Raw genomic sequence first — 1,221 nt, forward strand, 5'->3', positions numbered from 1 at the left:
CTAGGGGGCCGCAGGGGAGGACGGCATTAGGCTAGGGGGCCGCAGGGGAGGACGGCGTTAGGCTAGGGGGGCGCAGGGGAGGACAGCGTTGGGCTAGGGGGCCGCAGGGGAGGACGGTGTTGGGCTGGGGGGGTGCAGGGGAGGACGGCGTTAGGCTAGGGGGCCGCAGGGGAGGACGGCGTTAGGCTAGGGGGCCACAGGGGAGGATGGCGTTAGGCTAGGGGGCCGCAGGGGAGGACGGCGTTAGGCTAGGCGGGGCCGCAGGGGAGGACGGCGTTAGGCTAGGCGGGGCCGAGGGGGAGGACGGCATTAGGCTAGGGGGCCGCAGGGAAGGGCCAACATGATACCCTGAAACCCACCCTCATAACCAACCCGCTTCACCTCGGTCTCCATCTTCAATGTTTACCCATCCCCCGTGACGGTAGTCCCACGACATATGCTATGGCATCCTATTTCTTGTGTTGCCAGCAGGCCCACCTTACCTCACATATGTATGCTATCGCTCCTGTCGCTGCCCACGAATGCTGCTTTGCTGATGCTGCTGTCCATCTGCCAAAAGGGGGAAAGGGGGGCTTATATGGTGTGTTGTCCATAGGGCTTTTACATAGGGGACGGTAGCAGGTCGAATAATTATGTTTAATTCATGAACGTATGGGCCGTGCCTCGGTGCTGGCTTTGGTATGTGGGTTCTTAGCATGGATATGCCGATTGGGCGGTTGGGGCATCGAGTGGAAGCCATGTATGGGTGCAGTGCGGAGGTCGCGTACACACTGCGGCGGACGACGCGCGCACACACACACAGGGCAACCAACGTGCGCGCTGCCTTCACACCTTTTTATGACGCCTGGTGCTACAGATTTCTTCGCCGCGCATGCGTTGACACATTTCGTTGCACGGTCGCGTTTCTGATGGCTGCGTTGGGAACTGAAGCTATGGAAACAGGAGGCGGAATGCGAAGCAAAGCATTGACAAGCTGTTTTTCTTTTCCGTTGTTCACGATATTACAGCTGCGTGAGATGCTGTCGCGTCGCGATTTGGAATGTTTGTTAGCTGGTTGGAGTGGTTGTACGAGCCGTTGTATGAGCCGGTGCTGGTGCCGCTCTGAGTTGTTGTCGGCTTTTTTGACATTGTATGCGCTGTAATCGAATGCATATCGAGGATGCCGCACTTTGATACGCTATGTTGCTTGATTAAGCACAGTTTGCCAGGCGGTTGATGTTC

General features: G+C 58.0%; 1 protein-coding gene across 1 annotated transcript in view; it reads right to left on the minus strand.

The window, feature by feature from the left end:
* VOLCADRAFT_99680 (uncharacterized protein) overlaps positions 1 to 365 on the minus strand; it is a gene marked incomplete at both ends in the record, with an annotated part of 21,443 nt that extends 21,078 nt beyond the window's left edge. The window contains one exon of the mRNA XM_002958383.1: positions 360 to 365. Coding sequence (XP_002958429.1) covers positions 360 to 365 — 6 coding nt within the window. The remainder of the gene's footprint in view (positions 1 to 359) is intronic.
* Positions 366 to 1,221: the final 856 nt, after the last annotated feature.

This window comes from Volvox carteri (genome assembly GCF_000143455.1).
Source record: "Volvox carteri f. nagariensis unplaced genomic scaffold VOLCAscaffold_93, whole genome shotgun sequence".
NCBI lineage: Eukaryota > Viridiplantae > Chlorophyta > Chlorophyceae > Chlamydomonadales > Volvocaceae > Volvox > Volvox carteri.